At 60.3% G+C, this 18,228-nt stretch overlaps 1 protein-coding gene across 2 annotated transcripts in view; it reads left to right on the top strand.

Moving 5' to 3' along the window:
* PLCG1 (phospholipase C gamma 1) overlaps window positions 1–17,084 on the top strand; it is a 36,965-nt gene extending 19,881 nt beyond the window's left edge. The window contains exons 3-33 of one of the 2 annotated variants that reach the window (XM_032350667.1): window positions 1,650–1,802; window positions 1,917–2,010; window positions 2,212–2,259; window positions 4,497–4,581; window positions 4,673–4,756; window positions 4,990–5,024; window positions 5,248–5,320; window positions 5,420–5,521; window positions 5,762–5,880; window positions 5,973–6,058; window positions 6,132–6,252; window positions 6,635–6,803; window positions 6,931–7,053; window positions 7,134–7,235; window positions 7,315–7,502; window positions 7,748–7,948; window positions 8,030–8,149; window positions 8,238–8,418; window positions 9,339–9,416; window positions 10,215–10,318; window positions 10,478–10,574; window positions 10,804–10,873; window positions 11,344–11,501; window positions 12,842–12,938; window positions 13,083–13,307; window positions 13,388–13,536; window positions 14,328–14,442; window positions 14,547–14,708; window positions 14,811–14,899; window positions 14,991–15,172; window positions 15,353–17,084. In XM_032350667.1, the coding sequence (XP_032206558.1) occupies window positions 1,650–1,802; window positions 1,917–2,010; window positions 2,212–2,259; window positions 4,497–4,581; window positions 4,673–4,756; window positions 4,990–5,024; window positions 5,248–5,320; window positions 5,420–5,521; window positions 5,762–5,880; window positions 5,973–6,058; window positions 6,132–6,252; window positions 6,635–6,803; window positions 6,931–7,053; window positions 7,134–7,235; window positions 7,315–7,502; window positions 7,748–7,948; window positions 8,030–8,149; window positions 8,238–8,418; window positions 9,339–9,416; window positions 10,215–10,318; window positions 10,478–10,574; window positions 10,804–10,873; window positions 11,344–11,501; window positions 12,842–12,938; window positions 13,083–13,307; window positions 13,388–13,536; window positions 14,328–14,442; window positions 14,547–14,708; window positions 14,811–14,899; window positions 14,991–15,172; window positions 15,353–15,395 (3,653 nt within the window). In that variant the 3' untranslated portion in view covers window positions 15,396–17,084. Of the gene's footprint in view, window positions 1–1,649; window positions 1,803–1,916; window positions 2,011–2,211; window positions 2,260–4,496; window positions 4,582–4,672; window positions 4,757–4,989; window positions 5,025–5,247; window positions 5,321–5,419; window positions 5,522–5,761; window positions 5,881–5,972; window positions 6,059–6,131; window positions 6,253–6,634; window positions 6,804–6,930; window positions 7,054–7,133; window positions 7,236–7,314; window positions 7,503–7,747; window positions 7,949–8,029; window positions 8,150–8,237; window positions 8,419–9,338; window positions 9,417–10,214; window positions 10,319–10,477; window positions 10,575–10,803; window positions 10,874–11,343; window positions 11,502–12,841; window positions 12,939–13,082; window positions 13,308–13,387; window positions 13,537–14,327; window positions 14,443–14,546; window positions 14,709–14,810; window positions 14,900–14,987; window positions 15,173–15,352 lie in introns of both variants that reach the window. The other variant, XM_032350666.1, reaches the window with a different exon arrangement.
* The last annotated feature ends 1,144 nt before the right edge of the window (window positions 17,085–18,228 follow it).

Genomic DNA, 18,228 nt, shown 5'->3' with positions numbered 1-18,228 from the left:
CCTAGGGAGCAACCACAGGAGGAATCAGAACGGTGTTAGAAGGATTCGGAAAACTTCGGAAGAGTGGCTCCTTGGTGAGGAGGGTGGGGGCAGGGCTGCTGGCAGGGCAGGCAGGGCTTCTTCAGTGAGAGGCCCAGGCCTGAGGGTTTGATGAAGGCGCACGGAGCAGGGAGAACAGGGTCCAGTTAAAACCCGTAATGCTGTGGTGGAGAGCCGGGGTTGGGCTGGAAGCAGTGCCTCTGTTTGAGGTGGGACAGACGGGGCACAGCTGTGGCTTGGAAGGGGTAGGAAGAGAGCCTAGGGATTTGGGCCCTTTGGGACAGTGTGGCCTGGGTGGTGCACAGTTTGGACTGGGAGGGCTCTGGGACAGACACAAGCTGGCAACTTGCTGGGGCTGCTCCTGGCTCCGGAGCGAGTCTGGGTTGAGAGCACTAGAAGGGGCTCTGGTGCCAAGGCAGTGCTCAGGGAGAGTCCTCTCTGGTTACTCAGCCAGGCTTCTTCTGTTTGAACAGCTCCTCCCTAAATCTGTCTCATTATCTGACTTGAAAAGTCTGTTGTCCACCCCCCCCCCCCAGCCCCCCAATCAGGGATCCCACCCAGCACGGGGGGATCGTGTGGACGTGTGGCTGGTGTAGCCCTTCCCTGTGCTGTGCACTGCTGGGGTCCCTCTCCTAGCCTGGGTCAGAACCTGTGCCCCTAGCGGACTTTGGTGAGGCAGCGGAGGGAGGGAACCTGCATCGAATGAGCTCCCGTGTGCCATATATGGGGCTGGGCACTTTTGGCTTTTAGGACTTTGGATCTTCCCAGCACCCTCATAGTTACTGTTACCGCATTCACACATGAAGGAGTGGGATCAGAGCAGTCACTGCTGAGGTCACACAGCTAACGGAAGGTAGAGCTGGGATTCTGCTTCAGGCAGTCTGGTCCCAGAGTCCACGCATGTTTTTTCTACCCCCCTGCCTTCTAGAGAAATTCACTCAAGCCCTTGACTTTATATTTGGTAAAAGTGAGACTAGAAGTTAAATGAGTCACTCAGTGTCATCTTCCATGTTAGTGGCCAAGGCAGGTCGTCTGCCTTGGACAGCCAGGGTGGGAAACATCCCTTTGGATAGCCGCTGCCTTGGGAGACCAGGCCTCTTGCTGAGACTTGCTTGGGGATGTCTTTGGGGTGGTGGGCCATTCAGGGATGTGTCGGTTCTCCGAGCTTGACCCCTCATTCTTCCCACGGATCCTGAGACACATTTGGGTCTGCCTCACCCTAACCTGGGACTTTACAATTTGGTTCGTGTACTTTGTGTCAGGAAATCGTCCTCACAGAAGAGCCTTCAGCCCTCCCCAGTTCTCTCTCTAGACTCCAGCTTTTCTCCAGGTCAGAGTGACCTGCCTACATTCTCAGCAAGGGAAGGTACAGAGGCTGGGGCTCCCTGCTCCCCCAGACAGCTCCGCTTCTAGCAGAGGTCTGTCCTCAGACTCGGACTCCCTCTCTGGTGTCACCCAGTAGGCCTGTGAGTAGTACTCTTGGCTCTGCCCCTTGATGAGGTGTCTCTCTTTGTGGTCCCTCGCTGAGGGGGCGTGAGGAAACCAGGCTGCCTTCATTTCAGCACTGACTCAGAGACCCCAGCCTGACCTTGGTCTCTTTACCTTCCTAGTTGACATTCGGGAAATCAAGGAGATCCGTCCAGGGAAGACGTCACGGGATTTTGATCGCTACCAAGAGGACCCTGCTTTCCGACCAGACCAGTCACACTGCTTTGTCATCCTGTACGGAATGGAGTTCCGCCTGAAGACCCTGAGCCTGCAGGGTAGGAGTCATGGGGCTGGAGGGGGTTGGGGCTAGCTCCGGGCAGATAGGCACTGGCTCCAGGCTCAGCGCGGAGTGCGTGTCCCCAGCTCACCTCCCTGCCCCTTGATCACAGCTACATCTGAGGATGAAGTGAACATGTGGATCAAGGGTTTAACGTGGCTGATGGAGGACACCCTGCAGGCGGCCACGCCTCTGCAGATCGAGAGGTGAGGACCTTGCACCCCCACCCCCAGCATAGCTCCCCATGGACTAGCCAGGGGAAGGAGCAGCCTGTGACGTAAGAGAAAAGGTTCTAGGGAGCAGCAGCAAGGACACAGGCCTTTGTGTGCACAGACACCGCCTGCTGACCTCCCTGGGGCTAGCCTGGCTGGAGAAGTGCCTCTCACTTTAGGCTCCTCTCCCTCCAGGTGGCTGCGGAAGCAGTTCTACTCCGTGGATCGGAACCGTGAGGATCGGTAGGTACCGGGGGGTGGCTCTAGCTCTGCCTGTGGGTTGTTGTGGCAGCCAGCACAGTAGCCAAGCCCTGATCAGCTCTCCGGAGAACCAGAGGACTTGGGGGGCCTATGTCTAGGAGGGCTGAGGGGCAGGCAAGCATTCTGGCACAGTAACATCCTGCAGAAAGTCCTCTGAGGGCCTTGGTGCAGACTGGTGCTGGGTGTCCTGCAGAGCAGGCGGTGGTGGCCTTAGTGCGTGAGGGAGTGCCTTGAAGCTCACAGCTTTGAGGCCACTGTATGACAGCCAGGGGGGCTGGGGAGAGATGGGGGACAAAGATCAGTTCATGGTGAGGGCTTCTGACTGTTGCCGTGAAAGAGCTAGAAAACCACGGAGGGTTTTGAAAGGAAGCATCCCGTGACCTGACTTCGGTTGCACCAGACCGGCTGCGGCTGGAGAGCCCAGGACGGGGCAGAGCCGGCCAGCTTGGGCAGGGAGCTGCTTCAGCATTCTGGGTGCGAGATGAGAGGTCGTGGCTCGAGGTGGAGGGCGGTAGCACATGGTCGGATTTGGACTCTACTGTGTTTTGAAGGTAAGAGTCCAGTAAAACTTCCGAACATTGATTTTAGTGTGCAAGAGGAAGAGAGGAGTCCGAGGTAACAGTTAAGCTTTGTGGCTGGAGAACCTGGAAAGGTGGCGTTGCCATTGACTAAGATGGGGAAGGCCATGGGAAAAGCATATTTGGGGGAGCTTAGGGATGCATTTGGGCCATATTCAGTTTTATGATACCCTTAGACATCCAGGTAGAGATGTTGCATTGGCAAGTGGGTAGAATGAGTTTAAGGGAGAAGTTGGGGCGGGAGATGTTGCCGCGGGAGCATAGAGATGTTCCTTCCATAAGCCATGAGGCTGGAGATCACCTGATAGACGTAGCAAGAAAAGGGAAGAGGGCCATGACCCCAGGCCACTTGGTCACTGGGGATCAGGGAGGCGAGGAGGAGATAGCCAGGGGAAGGAGCGGCTTGTGAGGGAAGAGAAAAACTTGGAGGGTGGAGTTTTGGAAGCCTGGGGAGGAGGGGGTGGTGAGCTGTGCCAGACCTCACCAGGTATGGACTTGACAGCACAGAGATTGTTGGTGACCTTGAGGAGCAGAGAGCGGTGTTCAGGGAAGGAAAGGGAGCACGGATGGTTCCTTCAGGTGCAGCTGTGCAGGAGAGCGGAGAAGGGAGCGGTGGCGGAGAGGGCAGCAGGGTCGAGACCGGTGTTTTGGCGGAACGGATAATAGCTTGCTTGTAATGCTGACGGCAGAGAGTTGAGAGAGAGTTCGGTGATGCAGCATTTCCTAACCTGCAGGGCAAGGACCCTGAGCGCCTTGCTTCTGGGCACCTGGGGGTCAGATGAGCTGGCACGGGCAGAAGCAGCACCTGCTGAAGCACACTTGCCAGTAGCGGCCAGGGCCATGTGGTACAAGACTGAATTCTGGAAGGGAGTGTTGGTGATGTCTGCCAGGCTCTCGGGCAGGAGGAAGAGGGATGCCAGCCCTCGCCTCCCTGACACCAGCCTCCAGGAGAGAAGGCTTCCCTTTCCCTCATCTTTTCCAGCCTTTCGCCAGGCAGTGTCCCCTAGTCCCACATCCTGGGCAGGGCACCCCTCGAGGGCAGGGACACTTCCCTGTCAGACGCTGGGGCAGTGCCCAGTCGCCAGCAGTGATATTTTGTCCAGCAGGATCCCCTCTGGCTACCAGCCCCCCTCCGACCCCCACCCCATGCTGGATGCTGAGACACACACTCCCAGCATTCTAGGGTAGCGGGTCAGGACTCCCTGTGGAATTGCCCCCAGCGAGTCTGTGAGTGAGCTGTGCAGGGCCTGGAGGCTCACAGGGCAAGGCTGCCTCCTGTGTCTGGGTGAGCCAACAGCCCCTAGGATTGCCGGGGGGCCAGAGGTACAGGCTTGACCACTGAGACCTAAAGATTGGCTCCCCTCCCCCACGCCTGACCCACTTCACTGAGCCTGTTCACTCCTTTCTTGGCAGAATCTTGGCCTTTTTCTTTGCCCAGATGAGGAAACTGAGCCCTAGAGAAAGGAGGGGACTTCCTTTAGTCACCCCAAGGGTTCTGATTTAGCCCCCTCAGGACTCCAGGTGCAGGAGTAGTGCTTATCTGTCCAGCCCAGAGGGACTGAGTCCCAGATGGACTCAGCCGACAAGTCAGAGGTCATGAGAGGTTGGGTGAGGCCCCTGGGAATGTCCCTGTTTCCTCAGTATATCAGCCAAGGACCTGAAGAACATGCTGTCCCAGGTCAACTACCGGGTCCCCAACATGCGCTTCCTCCGAGAGCGTCTGACGGTAAGCACATCCTGGGCCACCCGCTGGCACTGAGGGAGCCTGGGAGCCCCTGGCCGTAGGCCTGACCGGAGTCCCGCCCTGTGCCACGTAGGACCTGGAGCAGCGCAGCAGTGACATCACCTACGGGCAGTTTGCTCAGCTGTACCGCAGCCTCATGTACAGCGCCCAGAAGACGGTGCATGAGCCACCTGCCCTCCCGTGGCCCCAGCCCCTGCTCTCCCGCCCCAGCCCCAGCCCTGCTTGCCTCAGCCCTGCCGCCCTGCTGGAGGGCTTTCCGGTGCCATTTCTCCAGCTCTTCTCTTGAGGCCCGCCCACCCCTGTCTGTTGCCCCAGCCTTTCTTCCTGAAAGCCCTTTTCCCATGTGGCCTCCCAGGGGCTCTCGCTCTGACCAGCTTCTGTCTCCTGCAGATGGACCTCCCCTTCTTGGAAGCCAGTGCCCTGAGGTTTGGTTTGAAGTGGGGTGGTGGGGTTCTCCCCGGGGCCTCCTTCCTCTCTCCCCTGGCGACTCCTGGTACAGGTGGGAGGCAGTGGGAAGGGGTAAGCCATGCTGGACCCTCTTGGTCATCTGTGCTGGCTGGGAGCTGGGCTCTGCCTTCCAGGGGACCCTTGTTGTCTGGGGGCTGCACCAGCCACCGGGCTGCCAGGTGCTTCCCTTCTCTCCCACAGGGCGGGGGAGCGGCCGGAGCTCTGTCGAGTATCCCTTCCCGAGTTCCAGCAGTTCCTCCTCGAGTACCAGGGGGTACGGCTGGGTTGGGCGGGGCCAGGGTTCCTAGCTGCGGGGGGCTGGGCTCGTCGCTGGTAGCCTCTCAGGCGCCCCCCCCCCCCCCCGCCCCACCAGGAGCTGTGGGCTGTTGACCGGCTTCAGGTGCAGGAGTTCATGCTCAGCTTCCTTCGAGATCCCTTGCGGGAAATCGAAGAGCCATACTTCTTCCTGGACGAGGTGAGCCCTGACTCTCACACCCCATACATCAGAATGGGGGGGCACTGACCGGAACCCCACCTGGGTCCCAGGAGCCAGATTCTCCTTAGGGCTACCACCTTGTTCCTCCCCGCCGTCCACCTTGTCCACCACCTTGTCCACCTCAGTGACAGACACCGAGCGTCCTCTCCTTCCCACCACAGCCAAGCCAGTGGTCTGGGGTAGTGGCTCACTCTGGTCTTTCCTTCCTGTTCCGGACAGTTTGTCACCTTCCTGTTCTCCAAAGAGAACAGTGTGTGGAACTCGCAGCTGGACGCCGTGTGCCCGGACACCATGAACAACCCTCTCTCCCACTACTGGATCTCCTCCTCCCACAACACGTGAGTGGCTCCCTTGGCACCCCCGCCCCCCTGGCCCAGGCTTCGGAGGGAGGCACTCACCCAACCACCCCTGCCTTTCCTTCCCTGTGCAGGTACCTGACCGGGGACCAGTTCTCCAGCGAGTCCTCCCTAGAAGCCTACGCCCGCTGCCTGCGAATGGGCTGTCGCTGCATTGAGTGTGCGTGGGGGCCGGGGTGGGGGAGTAGGTTGGGGGGACCTGCCCTCTTGACTGTGGTCATGTTCCTGCGCAGTGGATTGCTGGGATGGCCCAGATGGGATGCCGGTCATTTACCACGGACACACCCTAACCACCAAGATTAAGTTCTCAGATGTTCTGCACACCATCAAGGAGCACGCCTTTGTGGCCTCAGAGTGAGTGGGGGTGGGGGTCAGCTGGGCTACGGCTCCCTCCTATGACAGAGGGTCCCCTCCAGTGCTGTCCCCACTCCCCGTTCTTTCTCTTTGTCCTTCTTGGCCTCCCCTCCCTTTCTGCCGCTTGCTCGAGCCGTCCTTCCGCAGCCCTCCTGCTTCCTGCCTCCTCGGCTTCCCTTTCATGGAACAAACTAAAGCTCTACCCGTGCGCCCCACGTGCTTCCTTCCAGGGGCTGGGGAGGAACGAAGCTCTTCTCTGGCTCGCTGCCCTCTAGACACGGCCCTTGCTTCCTAACACCTTTTCTGAGCAGCTGTTTGGACTGGGTGTTGAGCCCTCAGAGTTGTAAGGTCTCCGTCCCTGCCCTGGTCCCCTACCCTGCAGGTACCCGGTCATCCTGTCCATCGAGGACCACTGCAGCATTGCCCAGCAGAGAAACATGGCACAGTACTTCAAGAAGGTGCTTGGGGACACCCTCCTTACCAAGCCCGTGGACATCGCTGCAGATGGGCTCCCCTCACCCAACCAGCTCAAGAGGAAGATCCTCATCAAGGTAGCGCTGGGGGCACCCCACCCTTCCGCGCGCCTCTCCCAGGCCGTGGCTCAGCCGGCGGCCTCAGCCTGGGTGAGAGGCGGGGGCTCGGACTGGGCTGGCGCTGCATGTCCCGCTGCTCCCACAGCACAAGAAGCTGGCAGAGGGCAGCGCTTATGAAGAGGTGCCCACGTCGGTGATGTACTCCGAGAACGACATCAGCAACTCCATCAAGAACGGCATCCTCTACCTGGAGGACCCCGTGAACCATGTGAGTGCCAGGCCGGGCTGAGCGTGCGGGCCTGGTGGGAGGAGACCTCCGTTCATGGGCCCCGCTCTGCTCTCTCCCAGGAGTGGTACCCGCACTACTTCGTTCTGACCAGCAGCAAGATCTACTACTCCGAGGAGACCAGCAGTGACCAGGGCAATGAGGATGAGGAGGAGCCCAAGGAGGTGAGGGGCCAGCCCAGGGCTGGGGGCCGGGCTGGGGTCAGAGTCACCGAGTGTCTTTGCTGTCGCCCTCCCCCCGCAGGCCAGTGGCAGCACGGAGCTGCACTCCAGTGAGAAGTGGTTCCACGGGAAGCTCGGCGCGGGCCGGGACGGACGGCACATCGCCGAGCGCCTGCTCACCGAGTACTGCATCGAGACCGGGGCCCCTGACGGCTCCTTCCTTGTGCGGGAGAGCGAGACCTTCGTGGGCGACTACACCCTCTCCTTCTGGTAACCCAGTCCCAGCGCGTGTGCTGCACTCTGTTGTGCCCCGCTGCCGAGCCCACCGCTGTCTGGTGTTGGTCTCTGTTACAGGCTCTCACATGGAGCGTGATCTCCTCACACGCATACTTTTCTGGGTGCTTTGAAGCCCCTCTGCGGGTCTGCCCAGCCGCTGAGTACCTCGGGCACCTCGCTTGGGCTGGAGCATGGCTTCTGGGCCACACCTGCTTCACCGCCTCCATGTCTTCCCGCAGGAGGAACGGGAAAGTCCAGCACTGCCGGATCCACTCCCGCCAGGACGCTGGGGCCCCCAAGTTCTTCTTGACAGACAACTTGGTCTTTGACTCACTCTATGACCTCATCACGCACTACCAGCAGGTGCCCCTGCGCTGCAATGAATTTGAGATGCGCCTCTCAGAGCCAGTCCCGCAGACCAATGCCCACGAGAGCAAAGAGTGAGGGAGGGCCTGGCGGCTGAGGGCTGGTGGGGGGACCGAGGTCGGGGAGGCCAGGGATTGACTTGGGCCTGTCCTCAGGTGGTACCACGCCAGCCTGACCAGAGCTCAGGCCGAGCACATGCTGATGCGTGTCCCCCGGGACGGGGCCTTCCTGGTGAGAAAACGGAACGAACCCAACTCGTACGCCATCTCCTTCCGGTGAGGGGCGTGGCCTGGGGTGCTCTAGGTGGTGTGGGGCCATGCCTGGATCTGGGCTTCCCTGACCCCACGTGACCGTTCTGTTCAGGGCCGAGGGCAAGATCAAGCATTGCCGTGTCCAGCAGGAGGGTCAGACGGTGATGCTGGGCAACTCGGAGTTTGACAGCCTTGTGGACCTGATCAGCTACTACGAGAAGCACCCACTGTACCGCAAAATGAAGCTGCGCTACCCCATCAACGAGGAGGCGCTGGAGAAGATCGGCACCGCTGTGAGGGCCTGGGGCTGGGGGCATCGTGGCAGGCAGGGACCCTGGGCTAGCTGCTGGGTGCTCGTGGGACAGTCTGGCTGTGGGAGCTCCTGGACAGGTCACTCTGCCCAGCTGGGGGCCATGGCATAGGTGCCAGGACAGTGTCCTGGGAGATGTGTCCTCTGCGCGGGTGTGGCTGCCAGGAAGGGCACGCGTTAGAGGAAGAGGTTAGGGGCTACGAGCTGAGTTCTGGGGTGAGGAGGTCCTAGAACTCACACAGGGAGCAGTAGGCCCAAGGCCTGAAGCTTCGCCGGCTGGGCTTGGACTAGACTGTCGCCGGGGCAGAGGGGAGAGTAGGCTACAGAAGGGCGGCTATGGAGGGAAGAGACACCGGGGTAAGGCGAGTGAGGCAGAAGGCTGCACAGATGGCCTAGGGGCCGGGAAGGGCTCAGTACTGGGACCATGGCATTGGACAGAAGGAAGGCATCTAGGACGGGAGGTCCCCTTGAGACTTGTCATCAGTGGGCACAGGTGTCCAGGGAAGGGGCTGCACCCACCGGGGCCTGGGGCTGGACTGGTGGATTGGCGGGACTGGGGCGGGGACACCCGGAGGGAGGGAGGGAGCCCCTGGGCTACATAGTTGAGTGCAGGGCACCTGCGGGAGCCCGCTGCAAACAGCTCCGCAGCAGTTTGGGCCTTGAGGAACAGAGAGGTTTCAGAATCGTGGGGAGGGTTTCAAGGGTAAGAAAGCGGAGAGTAGGGAGGGCCAGGCCACACCCATTGAGGTCTGAGATGCTGGTGGACCCGACGCCAGGGAAGGGGCAGACTTGGCCTTGTGCAGCAGGACACGTGGGCCTCCTGCACCTATCGAGGGGCCTGGGGCAGCCGGTAACCACTGTTCTCTCCGGGTGTTAACCTATCCCATTTGGTCCCGTTTGTAGGAGCCTGACTATGGAGCCCTGTATGAGGGACGCAACCCTGGCTTCTACGTGGAGGCGAATCCTATGCCAACTTTCAAGGTACAGCATCAGGCCTCTGGTACAGGAAGCGCGGAGGCGGGGGGTCCCCAGTGGCTGAGGGCTTGCATTTCTGTGTTCAGGGGCCCATCTGTGGTCGTTGTGGAGAAGTGGTGCTTGTGGTTTTCCGAGGCCTGAGAGTTTGTGAGATGTGTGGTTTGTGTATGACCACAGCTCTCCCTGGGCTGACCCCCTCCCAGACCTTGTCCCTGGGGGTCTGCACTGACCCTTCCAGATTGTTCCCCAGGGTAACTCCCGTTTCCTCCTGGGTGGCAGCAGGGCAGGGGCAGGCCACACTGGCCAGAAAACTTTTTTCTTTGCTCCTCAGTCCCTCACCTCATGAAGATCTGTCAGAGAGCATCTTCCTCTTTCTGCTCTTTTCTCTAAGGGGTAAAGGAATTGTGCCCTATTTCTCAGCCCCTTCCCTCAGCAGCCAGGGAGCCTGGGAAGGAGGTTCTTTTCTTCTGTTTTCCAGATGAGGACTGATGGGGTCCCAGCCATGCCCGTAGGCTTTCAGGTCCCAGGGGAGGCACTCCATGCACCCACACACACTCTCCGCCTAGCCTGCCAGCCCTGATTCCCGGGGACAGATGGAAGGTTCTCCCTGGGGTCCAGGTTGTGGGGCTTGCAGGGGTCCACCTGGACTTCAGGAGTCTCTGAGGCAGAGGCCCTGGGACTGTCCTCCGTCACATCTGTCCTGGAGTCTCCTGTAGGTCCAGTGGTCAGGACTGGAGCTGGGTAGGTGGCTCCAGGTCAGGAGGTGGGTGAGGACAGCTTGCTCTCACCGCTGTCCCCCTCCAGTGCGCCGTCAAGGCCCTCTTTGACTACAAGGCCCAGAGGGAGGACGAGCTGACATTCACGAAGAATGCCATCATCCAGAACGTGGAGAAGCAGGACGGCGGCTGGTGAGCCTGGTGCCCGGAGCAACAGCCGTGGATCCGGCGGTGGGGCGGACACGCCCGTGGGCTGGCTGTCGCTGGCTCCCGTGGGGGGCCTTGGCAAGGGCTCCCCTCCTGTGGAAGTCAGGGGTGGTTGCTGAGGTCCGTGCCATGTTGCTCCCACAGGTGGCGGGGGGACTACGGGGGGAAGAAGCAGCTGTGGTTCCCGTCAAACTATGTGGAGGAGATGGTCAGCCCCGCAGCCCTGGAGCCTGAGAGGGAGGTGAGTGCAGAGCCATGCGGGGGGGACATGTCAGTCACACACAGTGACACAGCCACTGTCACTTGCAGTCCACTCGCAGCCCTGAGGGGCCACAGTTTCCAGGACACATGTGCTGTTTGTGTTGTCATGTGTGTGCTTGTGGGGTGTGCTTGCGTGCACACGGGACCCCCCCATCCATGCATGTGTACAGCGGACATGCTGACGCACCTGTGGGCTTTGCTCTCCACAGCACTTGGACGAGAACAGCCCCCTGGGGGACTTGCTCCGGGGGGTCTTGGATGTGCCGGCTTGTCAGATTGGTGAGCCCCCAACCCATTTTCCAGCCCACCATACCTTAGGGTCAGGCTCTCCTTTGTGGCTGTGGGCACATGCCGAGGGAAGAAGCCAGAGGCCGCGCTCCCTCGGAGCTCTCCCTGTGCTTGGAGTCTCCCTTGATGCCCGCGTGCTCACCGGAGCCAGGCACTATGGGAGACGCAGACGGCTCGTGGACCTCCACTGTCCTCCCGGGCGGGGTCCCTGGGGTGGGACAGGGGACCCAGGGGGAACAGACGGGGTTTGAGCCCCAGCCCGCCTCTACCAGCAGGGACTTTGCTCGGAGCCCTGTGGTCCTCTGCTGTCACATGGGCCTGGCCCAGCAGCCTTGTCCGCCTCATGGTGTGTGGGGAGGAGGACAGGTGGTGAGGGGGCTCGGAGCCTAGGGAGCCCCGTGCCTGGGCTGTGGTGCGGGGGACGCAGAAGCATCTTGCCAGCTCTGTTCTCGCTCCCCCAGCCATCCGTCCTGAAGGCAAGAACAACCGGCTCTTCGTCTTCTCCATCAGCATGGCTTCGGTGGCGCACTGGTCCTTGGATGTCGCTGCCGACTCGCAGGAGGAGCTGCAAGACTGGGTGAAGAAGATCCGAGAAGTGGCCCAGACGGCAGATGCCAGGGTGAGGCACGTCTGGGGGGATGCAGGGGGTGCGTTGGCAGCCTGTCTGTGAGCCTCTTGGGGGGTGAGGCGTGCGGCATCGGGCCCCGCTCTAGGCTGGGGGCCGTGGGAGACACACGGAGCCAGCCCTGCGGCTGTCGGAGCTGAACATGGCCCTAGGACACCCCTTGGCTCTGCCTGGTGGGCACTTGCACAAGGTAGCGTGGAGGCCAGAGAAGTCCTGAGCTGGAGGCAGGAAGAATGGGCGGTGGGGTATGGGAAAAGGGCTTCACTGGCAGGGGGAGCAGCTAGATGCGGCCGGCCGGGGTGGGTGGAGTCCGATGTCTTGGGGGCTGTGGAGGTACCAACAGGCATGATAAGAACCTGAGAGTGCCCCTTGGTTTTGGCAGCAGCAGATGGCCCTAGTGCCACAACAAGGAACCGTGGCAGTATGGTGGCCAGGGTTGGGGGGCCGTGGGCAGTGGGGTGTGGCAAAGGGAGTGTGTCTCCACGGGACCAGAGCCAGGGCAGGCTCGCATGCCGACTGCTGGAGGAACCAGCGGGGAGGAGGCGGCCTCTTCTGAGACTGGGGCGACGGAGAGGAAAGTACTGGTCAGGGTTAAGGGGATGGCCGTTTCCCTAGTGGTCGGTGTGGGAGAGAAGGCTAGGAGGCCACAGGTCTGTGGCTGCTTTGGAGAACGGGGACCTTTGAGTCCCACAGTGAATGGAAGGTGCTGAGATTTTACTGGCAGACATGCTGGTTAGGGGGATGGATTCTGGGGTCTGGGCCAAAAGAGGGAGTTAAGACTATGAATGTAGGAGCCCCGGATGGAAGAAAGTGGGCCTCTGGTGGGGGGGCGGTGAGGACAGGATAGGGCGCATTTGCGAGTGGCCGTGTCGCGTAGGTGGCTGCACTGGGGTCAGGGTCGCTGAGGTGGTGAGGTTCTTAGGACTGCGAGGTAGGGGGAGTATCCTTGGCACCAGAGACTGAGCCAGAGGCCTACATCCCCATGGAAGTCAGGGGAGGCTCCCTTTTTGCCTAAGGGAGGTGGGGTACCCAGGGCTTACGCAGCATCGCTGGAGAGCGCAGCCTGCCCCAGGACCCTGAGCGGTCCCAGAGGGGTCCCAGAGGCATGGGTGGTGGTGAGGATCCCACCCTCTGAGAGTGCTGGAGGGCACGTGTGCCCTTTAAGGCAGGGAAGAGGAAGGATGGTTCTGAGGTGGGGCATGAGGACAGAGGTCTCTTGGTTACCGTCCAGTGGGGTCTGGAAGAGGCAGGGGACAGGGAAGGGCTCGGGGAACACCTGTGCTGTGGGTGCGCCCTTCTGCCGGCCGGGGGCTACAGGCTGCGTGTGTCACCAGCTCACAGAGGGGAAGATGATGGAGCGCAGGAAGAAGATCGCCCTGGAGCTCTCCGAGCTGGTTGTCTACTGTCGGCCTGTTCCCTTCGATGAAGAGAGTAAGGGCCGCGGCCCCAGCGGGGTGGGTTTGGGTGCCCTCGCTGGCAGGAGGAAGAGGGAGGAGCACTCCGTCCCTTTATATGGGGGTTGGGGGAGCTGCCTGGGGGGGTGGGCTCTGTCAGCATTCTCCCTGTTTGGCCCAGAGATTGGCACAGAACGTGCCTGCTACCGGGACATGTCGTCCTTTCCGGAAACCAAGGCTGAGAAATACGTGAACAAGGCCAAAGGCAAGAAATTCCTCCAGTACAACCGGCTGCAGCTCTCCCGCATCTACCCCAAGGGCCAGCGGCTGGACTCCTCCAATTACGACCCCTTGCCCATGTGGATCTGCGGCAGTCAGCTCGTGGCCCTCAACTTCCAGACCCCAGGTGAGGCGCTGCTCTGTGGGGCGGGGGGGGGGGGCCGGGGGGGTGTTGGGCGGGAGTCCGCTGTAACCCGGCTCTTCCAGACAAGCCGATGCAGATGAACCAGGCCCTGTTCATGGCGGGCGGCCGCTGCGGCTACGTACTGCAGCCGAGTACCATGCGGGATGAGGCCTTCGATCCCTTCGACAAGAGCAGCCTCCGGGGCCTGGAGCCGTATGCCGTCTGCATTGAGGTGCGTGCTGCTCGCCTAGGGGCTTCAGGGTGGCGGGGGTCGCTCTGCTGGGGCTCTTGTCCAGAGTCAGTGTTAGGGGGTCTGCGTGACGGGTGGGGAGGGGGACACGGGATGGTTTCTGAGCTTGAGGAAGGCTTGACCACTCTCTGAGGTGGGAGGCAACTAAGCAGCCTCCACTGTGGGGCTGGGCCCAGAGGGTAAAGGCCCAAGGCAGGTGGGCTCACTGGGGCCGGTTCTCAGCCCTGAAGAGCCACGCTGTCCAGTGAGGCCCAGCCGTGGGTAGCTGCCGCCTGGCAGGACAGGGAGCTAGTGCCAGTGCTGAGCCACCCAGAGGGGCCAGCGAGAAAGGGGCTTGAGTGAGAGTGACCCCTGCCCCCAGCTCTGTTGGAGACCCGGCCCCGAGCCACGGAGCTGGTGCCGCCTGCTCACTTCAGGGTGGGTGGGGCTGAGCCATCTGGAAGGAGGGCTGGGGAGAGCACAGGGAGGACGTGCTCCGCCCCCGAGAAGAGATTTCTGTTTCCTTTCCCTGTGGCGGAGTCCTTTAAGAGATGTCCGTGTTAGAACAGACGTGGATTTAATGAGGTAGATGCAGAAGCTCCATTGAAAGCTGCGGCTAAAGCAAAGTAAAGCAAAGATTTCAAGCGCCACTGCTCTTTTGGCCTTGATGCTGGGAGCCATTTAGCGGGTGGCCTCCTTGGGGCCCAGCAGAGGGCGCACTGCCTCCACTGCAGCGTGAGGCCTGGGAAGGAGCAGAAAGGACAGTCCCCGGCCCATCTTGGCCTGCCTTCCAGGTACTGGGGGCCCGGCACCTGCCAAAGAACGGCCGAGGCATCGTGTGTCCTTTTGTGGAGATTGAGGTGGCGGGAGCGGAGTATGACAGCGTCAAGCAGAAGACAGAGTTCGTGGGTAGGTCTGCCTTCCCCATTCGCCATGCCCTGAAGGCCCCTCCACACTAGCAGCTCTGTCCTCTCGAGCCGGTGGCCTGAGGCCTTTTGCCCTGACTTCCGCAGTGGACAATGGACTGAACCCTGTGTGGCCTGCCAAGCCCTTCCACTTCCAGATCAGTAACCCGGAATTCGCCTTTCTGCGCTTCGTGGTGTATGAGGAAGACATGTTCAGTGACCAGAACTTCCTGGCTCAGGCTACCTTCCCGGTGAAAGGCCTGAAGACAGGTGAGGACCCTTCCTAGGACAGTGCCTGGGACCTACCTAGGCGCGGGGGGCGGGCCCGCGGCCCGGATCCCCCCAGGCTGAGGGCCAGGCCTTCTCCTCCAGGGTACAGAGCTGTGCCTTTGAAGAACAACTACAGCGAGGACCTGGAGCTGGCCTCCCTGCTCGTCAAGATCGAGCTTTTCCCTGCCAAGGTAACCGCAGCGTGGCTGGGGGACGGGCGGGCTGCATCCTCACGAGGCCCCAGGGAGCCACTGACCCCACGTGCCCTCCCTGTTGAAGCAGGAGAACGGGGACCTCAGTCCCTTCGGCATGTCTCTGCGGGAGCGGGGCTCTGATGCCTCAGGCCCGCTGTTCCATGGCCGGGCCCGGGAAGGTTCCTTTGAAGCCCGCTATCAGCAGCCATTTGAGGACTTTCGTATCTCCCAGGAGCATCTGGCAGACCATTTTGACAGTCGGGAACGGAGGTGAGGGGGTGAAGGATGGGTAGCACACCGGGGAGACGGGAAGGACGACTTGCGGCCCCTTCTGGGCCCTTCTCTTGCTCCTGGGTAGAGGTTTTCCACGGCTGGCTTTCCTTGGCTTGGGCTGTTCCACGGGGCTGCAAGGCCCCACTGTTGGTAAGGACACTCCCTCCTTCTGTCCAGGGCCCCACGAAGGACTCGGGTCAACGGAGACAACCGCCTCTAGTTGTGCGCCAGCCTCGTTGAGAGCAGCAGGTGCCGCGTGCCTCATGGAGTGCCGTGAGCTGGGTTCTTGGGAAGTGGCCTGTCGTGGTGGCCATCCTGGCCCCAAGGCCCGGAGCCTGGATTCCAGCAGTGACTGCTAGACAAAACCAAGCCATTAACGAGATGTATTACCGTTTGGGGCCTCCATGCCCCCGGCTCTGGGTGAAGGCAAAAACTGTACTGTGTCTCGAATTAATTAAGCACACACATCTAGTCCTGACTTCTGGAGATGGAGCCTTCCATCTGTGGGGCCAGGACCATGGCTGTAGCCCCTTGGGAGAGGCTGCCTCAGCCCGCGGCATGGGAGGCTCTGAGGAACCCCGGACCTTCTCGAGAGAGCAGCAGCCTCACCGGGCCCGGGAAACAAACCCACGTTTACATTGTCCTGGAGCTTTAAAAGTGCAGCTGGGCAGGGGTGGGGGTGGTTGGCCCCGAGCCAGGGCGGAGCAGCACAGGACCTGCCTGCAGAGGGGCTCCGCCTGCTTGAGGAAGAGGACACAGCACAAGGGCGCGCTGCCCGCGGCTGGGGACACTACCCAGCCTGCAAGATACAGGGGATAGTGTTAGAAATAGCAGCAGCGGGTGGCCCGGCCTGCCGTGGGCCAGGGAGGGTTACCCTTCGGGCCACTGTGTTGAGGGGTCTGAGGAGGCAGAGTCCCAGGGCGCCGCCTGGAGGAGGAATAGCAGCACCTCAGGACCTCAGGAGGAGGAGGAAGACCTGGTCGCCCTGCGTCACCACGGGCCACACCGTCTGCCTGCTGCCGGAAGCCATGGGCAGCCCAAGGTGGATGGTCTGGAGGCGAACCTGGAGTACACAGACCTGCTCCCTGGGGGCCAGAATTTGTGGATGTGCTGGCTGAGCCGCGCAGCCACTCCTGCCACGTGGTTGGCGAGGGCGTGCCTCACACGCAGAAGCCACGGACACGTGCCACCGACAAGCGGAAGGTCTAATGGTAAGACTGACTGGAGGCCTTGGTTGGACACGGGTGCCAGGATGGAGGAGGAAGTGGCGGGGATCTTCCCCAGTACATTCAGGAAACTCCTGCACACACGGACCTGCCTCCTTCAGGGCGCCCTTCCGCGGGCCGCCGAGGGGGACCCCCCATCCTAGTTCCGACTGAAGACTCCTCTCCCCGGTGCAGCAGCAGACTTGGGATCAGAGCCTGCAGCCAGCACAGCACGAGGATGCAGAGACGGTCCTGGGTGTTCACTAAACCAGTTGAAAGTCCTGTTACTGGGCCTCTGTGATGTTGGAGATGGAATTTTAAAGGTTATTTTTTGCACACCCGTTTCTCACTATCTTCATTATTTCACGTAGGTCTTTGATTTTCTAGGTCTTCCACTTCTAACCGGAAAGCTGCTTGGAGGGCGGGGGAGCCAAATGAACGAACATGTCTGTGCACTGTGGCAGAACTGTTATTTTTATGGATTTTACAGCTCAACTAACAGTGTTATCTTTTCAAGATTTATATATTTATATACTCTTAAGAAAACCACTGAGCCGTTAAAGCCTTGTTATTATTCGATCCTAATAGTGATTCCATTTTCTATAGCTTACTTTTAGGGTAGAAGGTAAATTATTTAACATTCTATTAAACTTTCCATATCATGGATTGTAAACCGAAGGAAATTATACTAATTTCTGAGAAAACGTATTGGTTTATTTAAACTAATTCCGAAGTTGTCTCTGCAAGTATGATATCCCAGTCTTGTCCATAGCAAACATTTATATATGGTTGCCAGCATTTGGTTTACAATTTAAATATTAACAAAATTTTTAAGTTTTACTGGAAAAGCTTTAAAAGGACCTAAAAAAACAATAGTATTTTTCTTCTCAGTAGGCTAGTTGCTAAATTCCTTACTCCTGCTCCTCACCTGTGGAGGTATCCTTGGGGCAGAGCCCAGGGGAGGGGAGGAGACAGGCTGGCTGTGACCTGCCGCGTCCTGCGGGGACAGCTGGGCTGCAGACGGTGAGGCTGGCAGGAATGCGGTAGGTACGGATTGGAGGAAAAGAACCAGCAAAGACTATCCAGATGGTGAGGTGGTTGGTTGGTTTGAAAGCAAAGAGACCGAGTGTGCCTTCCCTTAGGAATGAAAGAGGGTTAAGTGCTCTGTGGGCAGGTGTGGGGTCAGCTGCTGTGCCTCTGGCTGCTTCTGTCTAGCTGATGCAAAGGTCCCAGAAAGGAGATGGAAAAGGTTGGGAAAGCAGCCCCACTGAAGGACAGAGGCTAGGGTCCTGGCCTGTGGGCAGAGAGGCGCCCCACGGCACAGCCAGCACACGCAAGCCCGCTGCCTACCTCTGGGCTCAGCCACTTGCTGGCCATGTTGGCGCCTTGAGATCTGGCTGCCAGCTAAGCCATCCCCGGGAGCCTGTGTGGGCTCCTCCGGGGGGACTCAGGAGAGCTACTTGTCCGGAGACCGGTACCTGTGGACTATTTGCTGGGTGGTTATTCAGCAGTGGAGGCGGGGGGAGGTTTTTGGCAACTTCCAGGTCAAGCAGATCTCCCCTCCTCTGGGTTAGGAGGTGGGGTGAGGCCACCCTCTCCTGCTTGACTGCAGACAGTATGTCGGGGTCAAGTGTGGCCACTAGCCCACCTGTGAGCTAGCCCAGCTTTCTGGGGCCTGCCAGCTGTGGTGGAGAGTGGGAAGCAACCCAAGGCTCCTCCCAGCCCGCAGAAGCCTTTCCTTTCAAAACAACGCAGTGCTCAGACCTCGGGTGAGAAAACTCATTGGCTTGCAACCCAGTCTGTGCGCCCAGACCTGGCTGAAAAGGCCGTGGCCTTACCTTCCCCGTG

The sequence above is a fragment of the Mustela erminea genome, chromosome 7 (genome assembly GCF_009829155.1).
Source record: "Mustela erminea isolate mMusErm1 chromosome 7, mMusErm1.Pri, whole genome shotgun sequence".
In the NCBI taxonomy this organism is placed as follows: Eukaryota; Metazoa; Chordata; class Mammalia; order Carnivora; family Mustelidae; genus Mustela; species Mustela erminea.
The sequence above is the reverse complement of the archived record's forward strand: the minus strand, read 5'-3'. Positions and strand labels throughout refer to the sequence as shown.